This window comes from Pochonia chlamydosporia, chromosome 1, assembly GCF_001653235.2.
Source record: "Pochonia chlamydosporia 170 chromosome 1, whole genome shotgun sequence".
NCBI lineage: Eukaryota > Fungi > Ascomycota > Sordariomycetes > Hypocreales > Clavicipitaceae > Pochonia > Pochonia chlamydosporia.
This window is the reverse complement of record NC_035790.1, coordinates 5865651-5885137: the sequence shown is the minus strand read 5'-3', so window position 1 is coordinate 5885137 and position 19487 is coordinate 5865651. Positions and strand designations below refer to the sequence as shown.

Sequence of the window (19487 nt, the reverse complement as noted above, 5' to 3'; positions counted from 1 at the left end):
GAAGAGTCAAAGGGCACCTGCTGTTTACCACCCCTTGGAGTGGTATCCATTGAGGGCTTCCTTGGAGAAATATTGGTTCCAGCTATGTGCTTCCACATCCTCGCTAGGCTTCATGCATGCCTTCTGGGGATATTGCTTCAGATTGGCAACATCCTGCGAGGTGTGGCGGCGCTTGAGCAACGCCTTGCCACCAAACTTCTTCTGCTGTCGCTCCCAAACAAGGTTGAGTCGGAGGGATTCCGTAAGTTCGGTAGCCAGCATGTTGCGACGGGTGGTCCGTGGAGAGAAGGCCGCAGGGAAGTTGGTGTGGGTAGAACGAGTAACGATGGGCTGGGCGGTAGATCGAGGGATCTCGCTGATGGGGTTGAGTGCCGCGTGTCGGAAACCCTTCATCATGAGTGGGGCCTCGTCAGAGTCATTGGGAGAACCAGCGAGGCTGATACCATTAGGCGCGGCCCGGGATCGGTGGATGGCGGGAGTAGACTGTGAAGCTTGGTTGCCGAGAGTGTTGGCTCGCTCGTTCTGGGCAAGCATGAGAGTAATAAGCGATGGGCGAGATGCCAGGTTGGCCTTGGACTCGACACGCTGGAAAAATTTGTCGTCAACACTAGACTTGCCGCTGTCCTCTGTGGAGTCTTCCCAGTCAGACGAGTCGTCATCGTCAATGGCACTCTCGTCGATATACTCGGCCTCGGTGTCAGAGTCAACTGCATTCTCACTCTGCTGCATAAGCTCGGATGGCATGTTGTTGAGGGTGATGGGGACGTTAGAGTGGACGGAGCTCTTGAGAGAATCCTCTCCTGATGAGCCGCCAATCTGGAACATGGGCTTCTTGCCGACTGCAGTGGAGGTGGCCTTGACATTGTCGATGCTTTGGCTATGTTCGCTTGAGGAGCAAGATCCACCGAGGGCAAACCGGGCAGGCTGCTTCTTGGGCTGCACATCCATGGGTGCCGGTGAAGATCTGGGCTCAGGCAAGGGGTCTTCCGAAGAAGCAGCAGCGGCTGGCTCTGGGAAAGAGAGTGCCTGTACCTCGATACCCTCCGAGGTTGGCATGGGAGAAGGATGTGAGTCCTCGGAAATCTGTTCTGAGGATTGAGATTCGGTTGTGGTCGATCCGGATCGAGTGAGGGTGGGAGGGAGAGGAGCAGGGGCCGGCTCCTTGGTGGAAGCCATCAACGGCGATGTTTGTGATGGGGCAGAAAGGGGAGCCTTGTCCTTGACGATGGAGACGATCATCTTCTCAAAGTCGTCTGAGCTGATGCGTCGATCTCTTCGGGTGGTGGAAGAATCCAGTCTGCGTATCCTGGGTCGGATCTCGAGAGGTGCGGAGACAGAGGTGAAGTCGACGGCCTCGTCGTCGGCTAATGACTCGACGCTGCCGGAGAGCTGAGGAACTTCTTGTATCCTCGCGTCTGAGGGGACGTTCTTGGGGAGAGTGTCTGTGGTGGTGGCAGTGGTGCAAGATGCGTCGTTTTTATTTGCGTTCTCGACGAGCTGCTCTCTTTGCCAGAGACGCCAGCTCAGATTTTCTAATCTTCTACCTTGTTCTACTGAATCTGCGCAGCGGGAAAAGACTGTTAAGTCCGGTTGGTCAGCATCAAGCGATGCGGGCAGGTCTGGGTTGTGGCGAAAATATGACTTACCGGTCCACATGCTATACAGGTTGGCAGGATTGGCCGTGTCGACCTTGTGAATGACGTTGGCGTCTACCGTTAAGACGTGTGTATCTAACCGATAAGGCATCTCTGCCATTTGTGATGCTCGATCTTTTCGAGCAGGTGTAAGAGTGCGTTGTTTGGAAGGGGTGAGTCGCCTGGATGGTGTCTCAAAGAAGCATGCCTCGTCGCTTCCGAGATGCGAACGCTGGGCAGCTTTTAAGTGGTGAAGAATCCTTGGTATGGGAGGCCGACGCAGTTGAATAGTCTCGATTGGAAGCCGTGTCGGATTGTTTTGTTCAGGTGCGGTTCTTGCGCCAATTCGTGGAGTTGCTGGATGCAAGTGTAGTTGTTGCCAAGATGGGGGCGAGGCGTTGGTATGACTCTAATGTCGATGGGCGAGTGGCACAATTGAGTAGCTGGAGTGGTCGCTGGCTTCGCAGTAGGCGCAGAGTATTGCTAGATGCAAAGGAGACGATGTGTCCTTGAAGGATATATCTTGTTCAGTCGGTTGAAGGTTCGACAGAGCATACAATGCGGAGGGAAAGATGGAGACGAGAGAATGGCAGTGGGAGGAGGGTGTCTGGGGAAGAGGATATACTAATGTAGTCATGAATGATGTGGGAATAACGACAGTGGGACGGGGGAGGGAAGTGCAGCCCAAGGGCATTGAGTCGTGGCGTGGATGTAACTTGCACTTCAGACCCAACGAGAGCAACAAGGGTCGGAACCATGTGGTACGTACCAAACGCAAGGGTGGGGGGTGAGAGCGCGCGGAAAGCAAATGGGGGGGGTGCGAAAAGAAGCCAAAGGTGCCGAAGCGGTGTCCCGAACGGAAGCGCCGCTGGGAACAGCGTCCAGTGCACAGGGCCAGCACAGCACGCTCTGCTTTTGGGGTGCTGAGAGAGACACCCAGTCCAAGGCCTCTTGTGATCAGTAACCGTGGGCTCGTTGGAATTCCAGGCCCCCAAAAGTCCCAGGTGCACCAAGGAGCAAGGGGGGGTGCGAGATTGAAAGACGAGGTCGGGGAACCTGCCCTGGGGCCATTTGGCCTTTGCTGGCTCTGTCCAGCGTGACCTCTTCGGCTTTACGCTTTAAGCCTAACTGGGTAGCACCTTGCCACTCTGTTGTTGAGTGCAGCCAAAGCACTACCATTAGGGGCTTAGTTGGCTCAAAATCTAACTAAGCCTTTTTGGGCCGCGTCTCCGTTTTGACTTTTGGCCCTGAATCAAGCACTCAAATTGCCCACCGAAGGCCTCCAGCCCTGTGGTCGACCTCGACCGTGATGAGTCCAGGCAGAGCCTGTGGATGCGCACCGTCTTCCATCATGTGATGGCGGGTGCTCCGTTTCGGTTGTCCGTCACCGAGGCCCTTTGGGGGATTTTGCCCCAATCAATTCCCAATGCTCATGCAATTCCCCAGGTGTTGGCCAATCTGGGCCGTCTCTTACTGTCGACGGAGCAGGGATTGGCTGACCGTCCAAGAACACAAGACCTGACCCTGACCAAAAGGCGAACTTCTCAGAGTGTTGCCGCAACGGGCATCTCCCCGTGATCTCGAACAACCGGACAACTGGCAGTCACGCGCAGAGATTCACATCATGTTTAAAACGGAGTTGGGAGCCCGTACGGTTCAGGGACTGGCCTAGAACAAGCTGCTTACTGTCTGAGGCTGCTGGCCGTGCCCTTGGGCCTCTCCTCACTTGAGCACGAGTCTGGTTGCCCGGCCTGCTATTGTTCAGTCTCGACCAGACGTCCATCGACGTTGTCTCGTCGATCAGAGAAGAAACATGTCGCCCGTCTCCTGCAGTCTGGACTTTGTTGCAGTCCCAGGCAATAGCAGCAGCACATATTGTTACAATGCACTGACTGCAATTACTGTAGCGTGCAGTACGGTACTCCACGGGGTAGTGTACCGGTATGTATGTAATTGATTGCGCTCGATTGATTCAGGATAACTTGTGACCGCGTCTTCGGGTGGTCGGTCCCGACTCCTGGATGTCTTCGCTCAGACCTCACCAAAGCGCCAAACTGTGGTGGTTGTCCAAGCACAATAACACAGCCACACACATGAAAACTGTCAACACTCTGATGAAGGGCTCAATATTGGGTTCCTTTTTTTTACAGGCACAAATCGGGGAGGGGACTCTGAGCGTATCTACTCCGTAGTTTGTGCGAGTCACGCTGCCACGTTTACGACTGACCGACTGGTGCAAGCTTCCAATGAGGCAGTTTGCCAATTTCGCACCACCTGAATATTGGGCCAATACCTACATACGCCAGACACCTTTGTGATACGTCCTGTAGACGATGCGTTGATGAGTGACCAATGACGATTTTTTGGTCCATCATGAAGCCCTGATAGCCACAACTCAACATTTGGATGAAGCAGCAGTGTTTCATACTACCGCCCAACAACCAACAACACAGCCGGGTCAGGTGCTCGTCGCTGGTTCAATTGGCATCGAGCAACTCAACTCTGTTTGCCTCATCAGAACGAATGGATTGCAAAAGTGAGTCCCCAGGTTTTCCCTACTTCGCTTACATCGTGTGCCTGTCTCGCCAAGGGAACTGGATGTGACGTGCCTTGCAACGAAGTCAGGGCATTCATCATTGGGGGCGACAAGAAGCGACGGGGGGCTCAGATGGGCTTGGCTTCAGATGCTTGGTTGCGAGGTCTCTGTGTATGCTCTCAGTGGTTCCAACACACCGTCCAGCTGACCCTGTGACGCACTTTTGACACTCTGTCGCTTAAATATGGAGATGGAGATGCCAATTGGCGACAAGGTCAACTCCCAGTTGAGGGCTTCCCCAGGCCAGCTTTGCCCAGCTTTGCCGCGGGCGTCCAAAAACGAGAAGGGTCTCGCGACCTGTGCTGACAATGATCTGCTTCTGACGCTGCGCCTTACTGGGCTCCAAGCGATTGGGTTCGTGATTTACATTCCTGTATCATGGACAGGGTTCTCCAGACAGGAAGGATGCTGGGCAATGCTGCATGAGCGAGGTTGCATGGTCATCAAGACATATGCCAACGCAAATGTGAGCCAGTCAATGCACCGGTTGCGAGAGCGGTGGCCTGAGTAATATGCTGGCTTGTATCATGAGAGCAACAACAAAACCTGCAAAAGCCCTCTAGGCAGACTTGTGTCTGGATACTCCGTAGATTGGTTTGGAAATTTGGGGGTTGCATCGGGCAGATCCTCTTCTCATGGCGACTCGAACACACTTCTTGGCTGCCGTCTTTCTCGACATTGTCGGTGCCAACGCATCAACAAATGTACCAAAAAAAGGATCAGAAGGGTCTTGGACATGACGGCACCCTTTCAGCGGCCAGTGGTCACCTGCTCTCCCATCTGTTTCGGACTGGGGAAGTCCAGAAGTCCTCTTCATCAGTGGCTTTGACACGGGGTAGTACCGCGTCGTGCTTGAGCCTGTTCCGAGGCCAAATCAGTCCGTGTTCCCTGTGAAAGCAGCTGCGAGAATCAATGCAATGCCTCAATAGGAGCTCGCTCCGGTTGATTTCAGGTTGACACAAGACATACCGTATCATTACAGAGCAGTCATCACTGTACTGTTCCTATGGAGAATTGATGAGTGGCACAGCCGCACGCGACAAGTTGCACCAGCCTCTCCCCCGCCCGATGGTTACTGTTCGCCTAGGATTGGACATCTGGAGCAAGATTGAAAATTGAGGGGGTGGCATCTGGGGTCTGGTCGGTCACCGCCCAAGTGCAATCTGGAGTGTAATCTGGTCAAGCTTGTACTGGTGCTTATGCCTGTCAAGTCCCGTATCGGTGCCGCGCCGGAGTAATAATGCTCCCAATTAATAACCAGTTTGATCACCAGGCCATGTCCCTCTCAGCGCTGGAATTGCCAACGCATCAGAAGCTCATCGCCTGACATGGGCTGCCTGAACGTTGTTGCTTTTGGTGGTCAAGACTACCCATGCCATATTCGATGACCAATTTTGTGGCAAGGCTCTTCAGATCTCCTCCAGCGGGCATAGTACAGTAGGTACCGTATTCTTGGTTATTGACCAATGTATCATTCCGCTCAATGACCAGTCAGCTCACAGATGCCTCATTACTCGCCGTTCTCATTCCCTGTTCCTTGTTCTTGTCCTTTGGCTTCTGTGCTTTTTCCTAAGCGCGCTTACGAAAAGAAACGCGGCATTGTTGCTGCTCACGTCTCGACTTCTTTTATGCCTATTCAACGACAATCCAACAACAGGACCGCGGTCCCGTCGACCTGGTGAATGGGAAACTATTGTTGTCTGTGAAAAATCGTCGCGAATATGCAGGGTCAAGGGTCTCTCTTCAACACAATGTCATTGTTGCTAAATAATGGTATCCGCACATCTGGCGCTACCTAACCGGGACAAAGAAGACTACCCTGCTCTTTACTCGATTTTGACGATAATAGCATGAGCTAATTTCTTCTTCATATGTCGGAGTCTTTTTTTTTTTTTTTTTTTTTTTTTTTTTTTTTTTTTTTTTAGTAATGAGTTGATGACATGCTCCCAGAAGCATCGCAATGCTAACGGGCGGTAGCGAGTGGCGTTGGTAACCTTACAACAGATTATCCATACGGAATACTGGACAGTTCCCCACGACGGCTGGCAATGTCAAGAACCCTACGGATATTGAGACATTGCGACGCCAACAAAAGAGTATTGTGTGGGGATGTCAGAAAGGGATCAGTAACTTTTGTCTTGCTTGAACAAGCGATATGTGAGCGATGCATGCTGGGGAGCAATCCCCTCATAATGTAACGTGCCGCACCAGGAACGCCCCCAACGCCTCGAAAACGCCGCGAGGAGCTGAGAAGCCTCAGCTGGGAACCCTTGGGCATGATATGGAGTGTGCCGCCAGGCATGTTTGAGAACAGGCTTCCAGTGCGGCTCTCTTCGGACATATCGAGAGGATGTGATTATCTTTGTCGACAGTGTTTGAACGGATGGACAACTTCAGGGTGAACAGGAATGCGACGCGCATATGGAGTAACGAGACTTTGCGTTGGGCTTACACCACCCAGCCATTTGGTAGGGTCGGAGTTAATTCCAACTTGGCAATAGTTAGCTTTTCTTTCCTTTGTCCAAAGTCTGTTTTCCCAGCCAGTGATGCGAATCCAGGTCTAAAGCCCTTCGCGGAGAAGTCTCCGACTTGAGCAAGGGATTCGACTTGCCTCCTAGTGGCAAAGTTAGGCACACCCATTTTCTTCCGTTGGCGACCGTGCACCTGAGTTATCAAGTTTCGAATCTGAAGGTTTGTATCGAATTAGCACCCTCACAACCCATCCATTGGGCGTGGAAATACAGGACCATGGAGGAGGAATTCAAGCAGGGTCAACGGTGAAGATGGGTGCCTCGCAGTGCCCAGAGTGTCTTTCAGCCCACGGCAGGGCAGACGGGTGGCGCCGGTCATGCTGAAGTTCCATTGGTGGCCGGCGTTCCAATCCCTGTTCCCCGACTTTAGCCCCATCCCGTCTTCCTGGAACTTGGGTGGAACTCTCCTGTTCATCACCAGCAGGTCTTGTGGTTGAAAAGTGCCCGAAGCGTTGCAGGAAAGAATTTGTTTGGAAGCTGGCCGTCGGTTTGGCATTGTGTCGCACAGCGAAAGAAAAAATGCAAAAGGAAAGAAAGAATGGAAAACAAACGAAACGGCTTTGTGTTTTTCCTGACAATTCAACTGGCAGTTACAGCCGACCACTAGGATAACAAGAAAACATGCCCCACTACATCCTGACCAATCGCGGCGACAAGAATAGTTTCCGGAGGTCATCTGGACAGAGCACAAGGCCATGTAACTACGAATAGGAAGGCAGCCTGGCTACACGCCTGAAGCAGCTTTGACAGAAGTCAGTGCTCTAAACGTTTCCAATCTGATTTGGCTCGATTGACTTGTCGAATTTCGATGCATGTGGTGGTCTTGGATCAAAATTCGCTACCCCTTTGGTGGCAATACAATCGATTGGCTTCCCGGCATTCGTTGACGACATTGCGTACCTGGTTTGCGAGGGTCGGTTTGGGCCAGCAGGAGCCACCTGTCAGTAGTAATAACGACCCAGTGCCTTGTTCATATTGCAGTACAGTACAGTACAGTACTCGGCAACAAATAAATTATCTCTCTCTCTCCTTTTCAATTCAGCGAGACCGAATATTCTTGGTTTGAAATAAAAAATTTAAATGGCGTTTTGATGTTGCGTCAATTTCGGTCCTTTTCTTCCCACGTCCGCCACGGCTGCCTTCTCGCAGGCTAGCTAACTAACTCTCCGAGACTTCGGCGACCAAGTCGCTATATCTAATACAATACACGACTCATTTGCGGGCCATGGAAGAAAAAGAAGGGCGTACGTGCAAGAAAGAATTGACCAGGCAGAAATGCAAGACCAAAAGCATGCGCCTGCGACCCAAGGGATGGCATAGTGTTCGGTGTTCAATGTTCAGCGGGAATGGTTAGTGGTCGCAGGGCGCGGGCTGAGCAATCGAAACTCTACCCACACTGCTGGAACCATCATCGCCTTGCGAAAGCAACTGTCATTTATGATAGATGAGCGCGGAAGACCATCCGGTCCATCTTGAAATCTTGTGACCCAAGACTGCGGGTCCGCAAGCGTGGAATGTCCGGCATCGCTAATCCAGGTACGGCCATGGCCCTGTCTCAGTCCCCAGCCCATGAGGAAAAGAAAAAAGCTGGGGGCTTGAGGTGGCAAGGCATGCTGTTGCTTTTGTTTCCTCGAGAAAACCATTCCTTTCCTAAAGTGGCCCAATTGAATGAGATGCTGCCATACTTCTACCCCAGAACGCAAGGGACGAAACTCTTTCTGTCCTGCCAGGGGTATTTTTGCCTCACCAGACGTTACCAGACGGTACCAGACCAGCACCGACAGCTTGGTACTGGGTTTTTCGCTTGACTCGGTGGAACCAGACGTGGCATTTCTGAAGAGATAATCTGATCGACAGGCTGCCGTGGTTGGCCAGTGATGTGCTCAAGATATGTCTGTCAGAGGGTCTGGTGTCTGTCTGTCACTTTGCTGCGGTTTCAGCCTGCCTGGGAGGACCATGGTTTGGCAATCATGCCACACAGCTCCGGCGTCTTGTATTTGCATCATTTGCATCGTCTGCTGACTTTGTAGTTGTCTGTGTGTCATTGATATCTGGTTTGGGAATTGTCAACGCTTTTCGTCTCAACTACCAATGCCCGTCAGCACGGCTTCCTCCCGGTGGCATGAGCTCATGGCGTCGAGGTTGGTCAATTCTCCTTCAAGAAATAGTCTATTCTAGTATGAACCACAAGTCGGACCAAACCGTTGATGCCGGGCAATTTAAATTGCCGCCCACCAGACGGGACGCGCCGTTCAGCTGCCCACCGCTGATGACGAGGGATCTGCATTAGGAGCGATTCGCCTATACTGTGCAGTAGCTTTGGGTTTGGCTGCTTCTCAACCGTATGAATTCCTAGCTCCAATATCCAGCTCCGGTAGTGAGGCATGTCTCAGATTTCGGCCTCAGATTTTCTCATCTGCTTCCTTTGCCTCTTTTCCTTTTCTCTGGATTAGTTTTCCAAATTGCCTTGCGCAATAGAAAACAGCCAAGTACACCGAAGGGAGTCGGAAGGGTGGTTCGAAGGGGGGGTGAGGTGAGGTGATGTGATGTGAGGTGATCCCACCCACTCTCAACGATCAAGTCAGATTTGGGAGTCGATTCCGAGAGACATTTATCTGGGCAGAGACAACTGCGCGTGCGCGTATCTCCGAAAGACGCGCAGAAGTGTGTGTCTCGGTGGGCTGTTGAGGATGACTGCGGATGACTGCGGATGACTGTGGCATTCAAACAACTGGAAGGGCGACTTGTTATTGCCAAGCATATGAAGGGCATTTCGCTTCACTGCCAAGTCATGGTATTTGCTAGGCATTACTGACCATGTTGGCCATCTAGATGGATGCAAATGTAGATATTGTCGGCCATGTTTCTACAAAGTCTAGCCACCTGGCGGCTTCTGACCCAAGAGCTCAAGGGAGCGAATGTGTGTAAGATTGATGTCAATGTGAGATCAAAGCAGCCAGGCCAGATAGAAACCTGAAATCCGGGGAAAGGAGACATGGGGAATTTCATCAGGCTGTTGTGCGTTCCGCAAGTCAAGTCGCAAGGATGCAAGATGGGAATTGAATACCTGATCTCGCAGGGCGATGCGCCATCTCAGACGGACCACCAACCAGGAATGCAATCGGCAGGCGGGTGGAACACCACAATCTCAGACGAGGGGGGGAACATGGAAGACAAAGTGTTAGTGTTGGGCTGTCTGGTACATGCAAACACTAACACATTCTTGAGAACTTCTTGTCTACGTGGTGGTTGAACATCAAATTGAAAGTTGACGGCGTCCCCAGCGGCCCGGCTGATGTGACACCTCGCCGAAAGGGGGTGCATCTTGCAAGTTGAAACAGTCTGGTCTGTCTAGCAACAATGGGTGCAGGTACAGCTACTGCGACAGGAACGGAGTGAGCTCTCCGATGATAACAGGATATTTATTGGTGACATTTGAGCCAGCCACGGGACGCGTCTGTTGCTTTTGCTTTGGGTCGTGGAGAAGCAAGCAGGATGAATGGATGGATGGTGTGAAGGGAGTAAAGGAGTAAAATCCGACAGATCAGATGAGGGTTTTCTTATTCCCGCTAATTTTAAATGCATACACGAGTTGGCTTGGAATGGGAATAAAAAAAAAATTGAAATAAAAATAAGAATTCTGTTTAGCAGTGATAGCCCCTGTTGTGATGATGATGCTTGCGTTCACATTGTATGCGTATCGCCACCCAATTTCCTGATGCGACACCACACAATACAACGGGTAGTAGCAAACTCCTGAAGTCCAATAAACATATGTCTCTGGCTGGGAACTTCTGACCAGCACCTGCATGCAACCTATGCCTTTCAGCTTGTATGCACTACTCAGCTGTGTCCATTTCCGTACCTGAAGAGCAAAAGAAGCCCCCATCTTACATGGTGCTTAAGACAGGTCGAGATACATGCCAAGTCTGCGAGCAGGAGCCAGGACTGGTTGCATTTCCTCCGGGTCTAAGCACATGTAATTATTCCATTTGTACGGAGTATTTGCAACCTGAATGGCTAAATTAGCCATGAATGAAATACAACAGCCGAGCTACCTTTTTTCTAGAATCTTAGAAATCAAGTCCATCTAGATCCAATCCGCCCGGGCAAGATCCGAACTCGCGAAAAAGTCGGCATTGACGACCGAGGTTGAAAATTTCGCAAACTCCATTCTGAGCCACCCAGACAGCTGTATCTCTGGTAAATGTTCATCCTGGTGGGCCAGCGGTGAACGGTCAATGAGTAATGACATCGGACGTCTGGAGTACATTAACATTGAACTCGCCCTGCCATAAAGCTCCGCTGTGGGTTCTACAAAGTCAGCCAGACTCTTCTGGTGTTTGTGGTCAATTCAGTCCAGGTGCTGGCGGACATGGCCGGGAATTGCTGCCCGGCATTAATTCCAGACAGGCATTGTGAGGGTCTTTAATTAGGCACCAAATGCACTTTTTTGGTACTCACTGCCGGGGCACCGGAGACGTCGAGTCAGTGGCCATATTGCAGACATCAATTGATGTCAAACTGAAATTCCATCTGCCCTGCCAAGGGCCTTGCCGGTCCGACGATGCGCACATGGAGTCATCAAATGGAGACTGGCGGCCATGTTCTCGGTCAAACAGTGACATGGATCGATCCACCGATAGCAATGCCGATGGGATGACATGTTGGATGGGAGTGGTATGAAAGCAAAGCAAAATTATTTAATTGAAATTGAATTTAAATCTAAATTCCAAAGAAAATGAATTACCATGTTTTTAGTCTGTATTTTCCACGTTGCTGCCATTTATATCTGGTACCTGGGAATGACGATGCGTGTGCCTGGTGTTGGTTTGTCCCTCTTTGGAACGGAGAGCAACATTGACGTCCAGATTGAACATTGGCCCTTCTTTCACCAGACAAACGCGTGTGCTCTAAGCGCAGCTTCATGGTGCATGTGACTATAGTACTATTCTCGCTTCGCTACTGTACATGTGTTGCCTCTTTTGCTGTCCTTTGTGTCGACTTTGTTTCCAACTACACGATCCTACAGTTCCTGCATACACCAGACTCTTCCTCAGAAGCCGGACAAGGAATGTAATGTGAATGCGCGCCACGGCGTGATATTAAAAGGATCAGCCAAGCAAATACCACCCTGCTGACCTACGCATTGACAAATAAACCACCAGACCGGCCAAAGCGAGTCCATAGCTCTACAAAAATAATATTAATACCAGACAGTAACATTGAATCAACTTGCACTCTCAGACACCACCACCACCACCACCAGGTTCGCTCGTCAGACTCAATATCCAACTGAATATAACTGTAAACCCCCAAATGCACCCGTTCGCTTGCAAGCATGGCGTGATTTCCTGTTATTTTTACCCCAAACCACCCGCCAAGTACGGCCAGTTTTCTTATTAAAGCAGCTCCATTGCGTCTGTTGTCGCACAAGATGAAACGCCCTGCCCGAAATAGAAATAGACTTCGCCCACGAAACAACAACGACCCCCAGCCAACCCTGTTTCCGTGCCACTTCCCCGGCGAACATGTTCGTTCGATGTTTGCAGGGCCATTTATAGGGCCGTCTATACAATAATAACCAGACTCCTTTTTAGCCGAGAGCCCTGAGCTTCAATCCATCATGCAGATTGCAGTCCAGACATGCCCGGCGCTGCCGCCAGGCCGTTCGTCCGCACTGCTTGCCGCAAGGACGCGGAGAAAAGATGAAACTGACCCCAGGGTCCGGCGGCAGGATTCAGGAACTGCTCGCACGTGGGATATTGAGGGACGTCGCAGAGTTTCTTTCCCCCGCAAACAGAGTTACATCTGGTGCTGGGAGTCACGATAACGTGGCAATCTGCACTGGCGGCTGTGACTCCAGTCTTTTGCACGCCCCTTGAGTGTGATTCTGTTGAAGTCGGTGACAAATACCGTGTCTGGAATGGGTGAGTGATGTTTAGTGGCTATTATGCTGGCTGATTGCTCCGTGGCAAGATGGTCATTGCAAACTTGGGACCTCTTTGACGATGAACCAACGATTCGCGGGCGTGAGACATGAATGACAATGCATCATGTCATAGGTTTGTGCAAGACCAACTCGTGTTTCACGACAATGCGTCAGCAGACCTGTGTTTGTCCGCAGGTCAAAGAGTAGTAAAGGCAAGGCATCTCATCACGACCAACTGCTCATAGGCATCAATTCCGGGATGAAATTATTATGTACAAACTACCGGTTGCTTATCATGCTCGGTGTATGGATAGTAAATGGTTTGCGGCCTTTGTCATGTTCGTCACCGTTTTATTTTCCTGGCGGGCGGCGCAACTCATCAGATGATCGATTTATGTTGGGGGCCGTTTTAAAAGGTCCATGTCGCGATTTGATAAGTTGACAAGTATAGTATGGTAAGAAAATAAGACGGAACAACGAAAGTGAAAAATGTAAGAAGGGCCAGGCGAGAGGGATGGCCATCCCCGACAACCATGCTCCCAGCCTTGATTACACGCCAACCACTCTTCCAGCCGGAACGAAGCCTGCATCAAGAGAGTGTAGAAAGTGGTATTCGACTATTTCGGCCCCCAAGCCATCCGTGGTCGACAAGCAAACTATCAATGGCTTGCATTCAAGCACGTTTTGTCCACCAACGCTTGCGCAACCACGGGGCGTAAATCCAGCTTGCAACGCTGCGCTGCGCTGCGCATGAATTATCCATTCGCAAAATGGACATTCTCCGACCAGAAATATCTGCTGCCCGGACCAACCGACCCGTTATGTCTGCTCTCGCTGCAATAAAAAGGGCTGAAAAATACTACGCGAATACTACCCTCCGCTGCGCTTGGCCCCCAACTCGGGAAACGGACGCGGTCAACTCACTTTGGACGAAGCGCATCTCAGCATCGGAATCTGACTAGACTGCGACGATGCGCTTACGCCGCTGTTCTCGGGGACTGCTATTTCCATATTCTGGCGGTGTGGTTTGCATGTCAGGGGGACATTTTCGCATGTTGTGTATCCCACGGGTGGTATTTGCCAGGCTGAATGCGTGTGTCAGCTAAGCGCATGATGATGGTGATGATGTACAGAGAGAGAGAGAGAGGGTGTGTGAGCCAAGTATTTGGCTGATGCCAGTGTAAACTCTAATTAAAAAATAATAACAATAAGAATAATAATGATAGTGATGGTGATAGTGATAATTAATTTAAAAAAAAAAAAAAAAACCGCGATTAATGTTTCCAATTCATCTATGTTTCCGACCATCTGGTTCTCACGCCATGAACCCTGTCAACCTCAGATCCCTGAATAACCATCCTCTCTCGCCCGTAACACTCACGGCTCCGAACTCGCAGCTTGACCGAATCACCACACCAGTGATACCTACCTTCGGCTGGAGTTTCCTATGTCTCCCAAGTTTCCTCTTGTGCCATGGCCAGTGAGATGTCGTCGTGGAACCCACGCGTGACCTCCCAAAACTGCCATCACAATCACGCAACGTGCCTCCTTATCAATCACCTCTGCTTCGGTAAACAGATTGGATGGTGTTTCGCCAAAGCGTCCATCAATCCTCGGTTCACGTCGGAGATCCTTTTTTCAGGGTCCAGCAATGTGATGATTACGTATCTACGTCAGTAGCTGAATGTGATTGCACGGCCGAAACACCTGGGATGTGGCGTTTGGCGTTCCGTATGATCAACATTTGACTGCCGGGATGGGTGCCGGAATGACATTGTGGTATTGATTGTCGTGAGAATAGCATGCGGCTGAGATGGCAGAAACAATGAATCTTGAGAGATTTAAAATTACCATTTACAAAAAGAAAAGGTGATTTAGATACCCGGGAATACGGTTCGGTTCTGACGTATTGGATGCTCCTTGTCAACCGTTTTCGATTTGGCCATGTTGTGCTTCCTCAGTCGTCATGTTCTTGTGCGCTGTGTCACGAACTCGTATAGGGCGATCCAGTGGTTTTGTTCCATTTCATACATACGGCAGATGGGAGCTGGAATGGCATGGGGCGGTGTTGATGGCCAGCTGGATGTGTGCTCTGCGTATGCTTAAGCAATTCTTGGTCATCGACGATAATATCTGGTTGGATGGGATTGAGTGTTGAAGTATGATTTGAACAAATGAAGTGTAATAGACAGCTGAGCCTTCCTCATGCTGGTTTCCTGTCATGGTCGGCGTCTGTGGAATTACTGAAGCTGGGAATGATCAGTATACTGCGAATCATCTCTTGGTCTGAGATCTAATCGCCAGCTGTAACTGTGAATTCGCGTGCTCCTGACTCTTCTATTTTACGATTCGCATTCTCAGTGTCGATCTCAGTGTCGATATACTTTAACCAGCAGTTTACTAGTCCCCTGCGTAAGCTTTCCTATAATCAACCCATTACCACGCCCTAACACGTCTCGTTTCTATACCCCTTTTCGAGACATGTCAGCCATGTAACTCAGAATGAACAACTAATTCATCCCATTCTCACATCATTACAAAGTTAATATTCCACAGCGTCCAATCCCAATCCCATCCGACAATGACACTCTGGCAAATACCATGCCTCAACTCCAACGATGCTTACCAACCCGTCCCATCAGCAGAGTCTCGGCTGCAACAAGCCAAATTACTCCCAATCCTCTGCCGTGTCGCACAATGAGTAACCGGTACGGCATTCTCCAAATTCGCAAGTCACCCGGACCGTAGAATGACCACCCCAGCAACACGGTATCACCACATTACCCCGGCCCGAGTTGCCCTCTCACTCTCTCACTCACCCAACTGGTCATGAGGCCCTTGGCCGTGGCGATACTTCAGACGGACAACATCGAGTGGCTTGCTCTACCAAGCCGTTACACTGCTCTTTCTTCGCGAGAATCGCCGTTTACTGCTGAGAAGGATTAGTCCGGGCACAAAAGCATCCGGTCGAGAACATCACGACAGGGCCACGAATACACAATACAAGCCATGTCGAGCTGACCACGGCCGTTTGGAGCAACACACCCAAAGCACACTTCGTGCGTCATACGCCACCATGTCAGGTCAGCTAGCAAACATCACCATCAACCGTTTGCTGTAACACATTTTGCCGCTGCGCTGCGAGTAATAGGTTGACGGTTGAGAACCCCTGAGTGTCGTTCTGGTTTGTGACGCCACAACGGGCTCTCAGCTACCGAGGGCAGAAAGATATATTGGTCTTCATTTTACCGACAAGGCGGGCGTACACCCGATTTTCATTGAGATGCAGCTTGACGAGTGTTTGCTCTGCTCCGGCGGGCCCGGCGACATGCGGATGCTGTGGCTGTAATTGACGATCTTGCATGCGGCAGCCGGCATCTCGTGGGAGAAGGGGGGAGGCGGGTCAGACTTGTCCACATTGCAGTTCGGTGTGCTTTCGTAGAGGGTTGGATGATGGTGCTACGTGGGACAGGTGGATGATGGGTGTGTAGGCTGTGAGTAGGTGCTTGCTTTGTAATTGAACGCCGTGATGTGTGTGTTACGGGGGATGGTGATGGACGTTTTTGTTTGTAGACTTGAAATGTGGTGGCGCTCGTGGTGAATTAATAAATATATTTTTATTTAATACTATTTTTTTAGTTTTACGGTGAGAATTGTAAATAATATTTGTAGCTGAGATGATTAGATTGAGAATGATATTGAGATTTCGTGTGATATTGTTCGTCGTCAAATCCACAGCAGCATCTCGCTCACAAGATATGTACTTTCAGATATCCTGACTGCCCAGATATTCAGTATTTTACAATTAACATAGTAGCATTTATACAATATACTCAAACAATAAATCCAACTACCCATTTCATCTCCCCTGCATCATCCACCACCAAACACCACAAACCACCTCGTCGTCCCTTTTCTCCCCCATCAACGTCACCCTCACCTCACCTCACCGACACTCCAGAAACAAACTGCAGCCTCGCGAAACACTCCACGAAACAAAATCGTCATCCTCCACCTCATCTCCCAAACAAGGCTTTCCCTGCTCGCGGCTGATAGCAAACAATAGCCCCTACATTTTTCGCCAATCCACGCCATCCGCGGCTGCCTCCATTCGTGGCGTATCCCGACACAGAAAACACACAGCCGCGTGATTATGGCAAAGAGAAATTTCTGTTTTTTTCTGTTTCCTCCTCCTCGTTTCGCTAAAACCGGTCACGAGGAAGGCGGCCGGCCATGTTGGAATATAAGACATTTGAGTGAGTGTGGCGTCGGGACGGCCGCCGCAGAGGTTTCAGACGGTGGTGGGCAATTTGTGTCCCCCTCCCTCAAGCCACTATTTTGTTTGCTTTCTTTTGAAAAGACCGACTTTGGTCGGTTGAGGTGGGAAATAGGGCTTGGATTGCCCGGATATGGATGCGTGCCTGGATGACGGTCACGTTGATGTGTTTGCTGTCGGAAATTTCTCCGCAATGGGGATGCATAGAACCCTTAGGGGTAAGATGTGTGGTTTTTTTTGGCGGTAAGTGTGCAGATGAGTAGATGTTTGAGCGTGATATGGGATGTTGCATTCAACAAGGCAGAAACAGATGTGCTGATCATGGGATCCTGTCCAGGCTGTTGTTCCTTGGCGCCGGATTCCGTTTCCATATCCTGAAATGCGTCACTTGCGATGGCAAGGCATACGGGATGATGATATAGTACGAATACGGTATCCGAAGTATCATTCCAGCAATCATGTCGCATGATCAGATCTGGTTTGCACGTTTCCAAAGAGTGACGGCTCACACTGGCGACTTTGACATGTTTCACCTGCACGTCATTTCGTGACTACAATTATGGGTGGTGCCATGAGACATGAAGATGTATGAACTTTTGTAAACGCTTACGGGTGGAACAAATAGAGGATGTTGCTCGAAGATTCCGCGGGTTCAAGGCAACGCATGAAGCCGATATATCTCGTAGCGGTGTGAGAACACTGTGGTATATGCCGTCCGTCTTGTGACCGTTCGTTAGAAAGAGATTTCTCGGACATACACAGCCGTAGAAAATACCGCTGTTGAAGAGCATCTCGTTCATGATTATCAACCATCACGACAACGTACCTACCCTAGATATCATGGTGTGTTGAAGCGTATGTTGTTTTGCTGAGACTGAGTGAGCCATGTAAGTCGTGTAGCTTTCGCCTCTTGGATCAGTAATTTATTGCCTAGAATACATCCTAAATGAACTTGTAAATCCAGTGAAATAGTGTTTGGAGTCGCAGTGCCCGGCTAGGAGGTCCGCATGATATGTTACATCTTGGATCGTGACGTGTGCCATAGAGATTTTCAGACTTTAAAGGCGTACTTGCTGTACGTTTTCTATAAACTTGATGCTCTTGTTGAAGTTACTTGTAGTATCACCAACCGCAAGTCCAGGGACACTTGGTTCATTTCGGGTCGAATTTGCCTTGCTCACATCAACTCCCTAGACGATGAACTATATCCAAATACACATGCCCTTACAAGCATGACAAACGACATATAATGGAACTCGACAGAAAAAGTCACCCGCGAATAGTATGTTCAGATCAACCAGAGTCTAGCTCCTAGGGTTCTACACTCAGCGGTCAATAGCCCAGCTGGAACTTGCCTGTATCAGAGGGTAGGGCATTAGATGAATAAGAATAGTTGTCTAATAGAATTGCTATTGAAACGGCATTACCTCGCCAAAGTTCGTCTCAGATAATGCAACAATAGTAAGATGTCAGGCACGTTCAAGATTAGCACAGACTTAGGGTAGCTGACAACTGTCAATTGCTGATGATCTCTTATCATCATATGACTAGAGGGATGGTCCAAGGTTAGAAGTTTATACCTGGAACCCTCTTTCCTCAAATCTTTGCCAATTCCGAATTTGGAGACCGCATGTAATCAACAGGAAGGTGAACAAAGGGGGAGAGTGAGTAACGATACGGCGGCCATGACAAATTATAGAAACCCTGGGACATTGGACCCTATTCCATCTATTCTTGACGAGTTTGATCGGGTTCGTGAGGTTGAGCGGATTCCAGTAGCCATCTCTCAACTGTCTGTAAATTGACATAGAGCTCGTGGACATCCCATATCATAACCTATACAGCTTGCAGTTATCACCAGCCTCGGACTGGTTTGTGTCACATAATTACTGCAAAAGGTCCAAAATCCATTTCACGAATCTGGAAACACAAGGAAACTGATGAAAGTGACATACCCTATAGATGCATTGTTGGTCCAAGTTATAGACATCCTTTCCACGAACGCTGCAATACAGATATACTTCAAAGCCCTCTTTATGATGACATGAGACGATGTAGATCAGTAACTCGATCTCAAATCAAGAGATAAACAAGAAACAAATACGCAGTTCGTTTGCGTGACCTGGTCGTAGTCTGCTGTCCATCGTTGAAGAAGAAACAGGCGTCATATATCTTGAGAAAACTACAGAGACGAGACTTGCTTCACGGTCTTCGTCATCGCCTAGAAGTTGGTGTAAGCACAAAGCGAATCCAATAATTTCAGTCTGCAACACAGGGCATTCCGCATCTCGGGCTTGCAGGAAACCTCCCTCATGACTCTGCCCTTGAAGAAGTAGCGTGACTATCATAAGAGTAGACCTACCAAACGGGAATTCAGTCAGTCAACAGTTACTGAAATCTTTGACGAATTCCCATTTGAAGAACTCTTGCAGTCCATGACGACTCGTCGCAGGCTTCTTCCACGGCCGACTTTACCTATAACGATACTTGCTGGCTGGCTGCTTGCCCACTGTACAAT

General features: G+C 49.9%; 4 protein-coding genes across 4 annotated transcripts; 1 reads left to right on the top strand and 3 right to left on the bottom strand.

Annotated features, from left to right (window-relative positions):
* Positions 1-24: 24 nt before the first annotated feature.
* VFPPC_13105 (dsp1-1-like protein) lies at positions 25-1746 on the bottom strand (the record flags this gene model as incomplete). The annotated part of the gene is made up of 2 exons (XM_018290882.1): positions 25-1577; positions 1647-1746. 2 exons carry the CDS (start codon positions 1744-1746, stop codon positions 25-27), a joined length of 1653 nt encoding a protein of 550 aa, XP_018150016.1.
* Positions 1747-6235: 4489 nt separating this feature from the next.
* On the bottom strand, positions 6236-6571 carry VFPPC_15387 (hypothetical protein; the record flags this gene model as incomplete). Its single annotated transcript, XM_018293140.1, has 1 exon — positions 6236-6571. The coding sequence occupies one exon, from the start codon at positions 6569-6571 to the stop codon at positions 6236-6238; it is 336 nt and encodes a 111-aa protein (XP_018150015.1).
* A 4633-nt stretch (positions 6572-11204) lies between these two features.
* VFPPC_15386 (hypothetical protein) lies at positions 11205-11447 on the top strand (the record flags this gene model as incomplete). The annotated part of the gene is made up of 1 exon (XM_018293139.1): positions 11205-11447. One exon carries the CDS (start codon positions 11205-11207, stop codon positions 11445-11447), a length of 243 nt encoding a protein of 80 aa, XP_018150014.1.
* A 7600-nt stretch (positions 11448-19047) lies between these two features.
* Positions 19048-19317, bottom strand: VFPPC_18696 (hypothetical protein; the record flags this gene model as incomplete). The annotated part of the gene is made up of 1 exon (XM_018281343.2): positions 19048-19317. The coding sequence occupies one exon, from the start codon at positions 19315-19317 to the stop codon at positions 19048-19050; it is 270 nt and encodes an 89-aa protein (XP_018150013.2).
* Positions 19318-19487: the final 170 nt, after the last annotated feature.